Raw genomic sequence first — 3268 nt, 5'->3', positions numbered from 1 at the left:
TTATTATATGAAAATTAAACCATAAAACCTGGCTTAGTTCTGTGGAACCCAGATTTGGTCATTCAAGACCTGTCAAGAAAATTGACAACTAGGGGTAGTTTTCACTTTCTTTCCTCTGGATATCTGCACCCCCTTCTGAGCTGACAGAGAGCAAAACATGAATAGTCCATGCGACTCTGATATAGTTCTCTGACCTTCAGGCCAGGACACAGTCTGTCTTGATGAGCATTACCTTCTCTCCCACAGCTCCTGGTAGACCTGGAGCTCCATCCTTTCCTGCTGGACCCTGGACATACAAAGACAGGCACACAGACACAAAGACAAATGAGACAGAGATAAGTGACAGAAACTATGCTGGTACAGAAAAACAGTGGAATCTGGTGTTAGGTTGTTTGGTGACCATGTAGCTAACATTACATCTGAAGGTGACAGCCTGTCAGCCTAAAGGAATACTCACATTTTTGGGAAACTGGCTCAATAGCCAACTTCCTTAAGTGGTAAGATCATCCATGCCAGCACTAACATCATATCAACACATCATGCTCACAATGTTGACCTGAGATCAACACCATTCTGACTACTGTCATTCTGCTAAAAACTGGAGTTAGTGATCTCTGAGACAAGGGTGATGTTGTCGCCTGTTTTCTTATCATCTAACAGGGCAATGGAAATTATTAAAAATTCTGCGTATTCCTTTAACTAAGTAGTACCAGAACTAAGTACAACAGTGTTTCTGTACTTTTTGGACAAGCTGACAACACTGTACCAGAGAACTCAGTAACACATTCAACACCAAGGCACATTGAATTGTTCACTGTTTAAGAATTTCTGTTTTGAATATAATGAGCTTCTTGCTCTGTTACACTCACACCAAATGACTTATAGTCTATAATTACAGTGATACTAAGTACATTGATTCTCTGATGAGAAGAGTTTGTTCTGTGGGTGTCCTAGTGCCACTCTTATGAACTATGAATTTCTTTTATCCTTAAAATTTATATAATCATCATTTTGTTGTTGGTTTCATTCAGCACTTTGTATTATGTGGTAGTCTCTAGGTGGCTTTATAGTTTTCTTATCATATTATCACTGGAAAACACCTTAAGAAGTTGTGAGAATATTCTGGGCAAGGCATGAGTTATAATTGAAGTTTGTGTGATATTCAGCTGCATATTACTGTGTAAAACATCAGTCCATCAGTGTGCCTTGGCTGAGAGGTGCCAATATACAGTAATATACAAAAAGAGAAAATAACAGAGAGCAGTGCAAAGGGCAGATATGTTCCTTTACCATGTTGGGTAAATAAAGCAAGAGGGAGTTGACAGTGGGGTTTACAAGCTTATACAGAATGTTTATGGTCAGGTTCATCCAGTTCAGTCACTTTATTATGTAAAGTGAAACTTCTTGGTGAAATGTTTCATTCAGTAATGATGACATTTCAAATGAAGGTAAAATGAACCACAACTAATTGACTACACTTTAAGCAGGTCATATGTAGTGTAAGCAGTAACTTTGGATTCCATGGGAATCACTGAAGAGCAAAGAAAGCACACACACACACACACACACCTACTGTACATCGACATACATACTGAGCCCTGCATCCAGCTGAAAACAGTTCCAGTTTAGCCAGCTGCCAGCCAGCAGTTAAGACAACATGGTTGGAGATTGTGTCAGTAGCCTGAGCATTGAGGCAGTAAGCTAAAGTTAGTCTTCACAGTATCATTGGTGGCCCTGTTTAAACAAGATGCAAGCTATTGTGGTAATGGGTGAGGCATGCTGCCTCAATACGCTGGCTTCTGACTGTATTGCCGCCTTTTATTGTTTGGTGGTTTACTAAGCAAACCACAAACGTATACCTCGCCTGAACCACACGCAGACCCGAGGACAAGCCCAGACCCAGAGACAAAACTGGATTCAGAACTGAACCCGGAACTGAAAGCAGAGCCAAGGTCAGAGGCGAGGACAGAGGACAACTCTGAACTCAAACCTGACCCGTCAGGTCCAGAACCATTGAACCAATCCTCAAACATCTGAAACAGAGTGGACAGGGAGAAGAGATGGTAGGAGAGGAGTGGAGGGTGAAAAAGAGGAACGAGATATGGGCAGAACAGAGATAGGTGAGGAAATAAAGTGGGGATAAATGGAGGCTGAGAATCATTACAGTGGAGTCACACATGGGTAGAGACAAAATAACAAATAGATTGGTCACACAAATTTCACTACAGTATGATTTAAGGAGAGGTGAATTTTAGTTGGGAATAGAAAACAATTAAATAGATCTGTACAAAAATAAACAGAATTAAAAGTTTGAATAATGAGACAATGTACAGTGATAATAAAGATGAAATGACACAAGTAAAACATGAAGGTAAAGATATATTGTATATGTAATTTCAGTGCAAATGGAACTTTATTTATTCTTCACTGGCATTTCCATGTCAGTTTGTATTAAATTCCTCTAGCCAGCAGTGATTTGGTGTTGTTATATTTGGTGCAGAAATGAGAAAATATGTTCTTATGAGGTAAATTCAGCATTTGTGGTGACAGTTTTAAAGTAAAAAATAAATGCTACTACTACTACTACTACTACTAATAATAATAAGTCACTATTATCTTTTGCCTTCAAATCATTATTTTATACAAAATTCAATAGAGGTCAAGGACATGTAAATGCAAATACAGGCTTGCAGACTGAAGACAGGAAGAAGTCCTCAGATGTTTTACTTATGTAAAAGTAGCGATACCAGAAAGTGAAAATAAAATACTAAATGTAACAAGTCATTATGCAGAATGTCACATTTCACATTAAAGTATATCATATTTTGGATTATAATTATTGATATGTTGTTATGTACATATCTTTAAAATTGCAGCTGGTAAAGGTAGAGTTCATTTTAAATGACCTTTTATATTTATACTCCTTACATATGACTATTGCCATACTCACAGTATTTAAGTATTCAGTATCTGCTCTACACCAATACTTTTGTGCCAGGATGAATTAGTTACTGAAGCAACATGGGAAATATCACTAAGTTTCAAAACTGTGTACTTAAACCTGTAGTAATGTGTGTTTGTACATCCTACAAGCAGCCTCTGCTTGATTACATATGAAGAATTAAATCATAAAACATATTATTCATTAATGTTGGCAGGCATTCATAACAAAACATAGCTGAAAACTGAAAACCCTGAACATGTTTCATCTAATGTATGTATCTTACTGGTATTCCAGGTTTTCCTGGGAGTCCGTCTCTGCCAGGAA

General features: G+C 37.8%; 1 protein-coding gene across 1 annotated transcript in view; it reads right to left on the bottom strand.

The window, feature by feature from the left end:
- The window catches only part of col15a1b (collagen, type XV, alpha 1b), a 31012-nt gene that overhangs the window by 15966 nt on the left and 11778 nt on the right, over nucleotides 1-3268 (bottom strand). Inside the window, exons 15-16 of the mRNA XM_020613390.1 lie at nucleotides 3228-3265; nucleotides 233-286 (exon numbers count right to left, since the gene is read on the bottom strand). Coding sequence (XP_020469046.1) covers nucleotides 233-286; nucleotides 3228-3265 — 92 coding nt within the window. The remainder of the gene's footprint in view (nucleotides 1-232; nucleotides 287-3227; nucleotides 3266-3268) is intronic.

Source organism: Monopterus albus, unplaced genomic scaffold (genome assembly GCF_001952655.1).
Source record: "Monopterus albus unplaced genomic scaffold, M_albus_1.0 scaffold133.1, whole genome shotgun sequence".
Taxonomy (NCBI): domain Eukaryota; kingdom Metazoa; phylum Chordata; class Actinopteri; order Synbranchiformes; family Synbranchidae; genus Monopterus; species Monopterus albus.
This window is presented reverse-complemented; position numbering and strand designations above follow the sequence as displayed.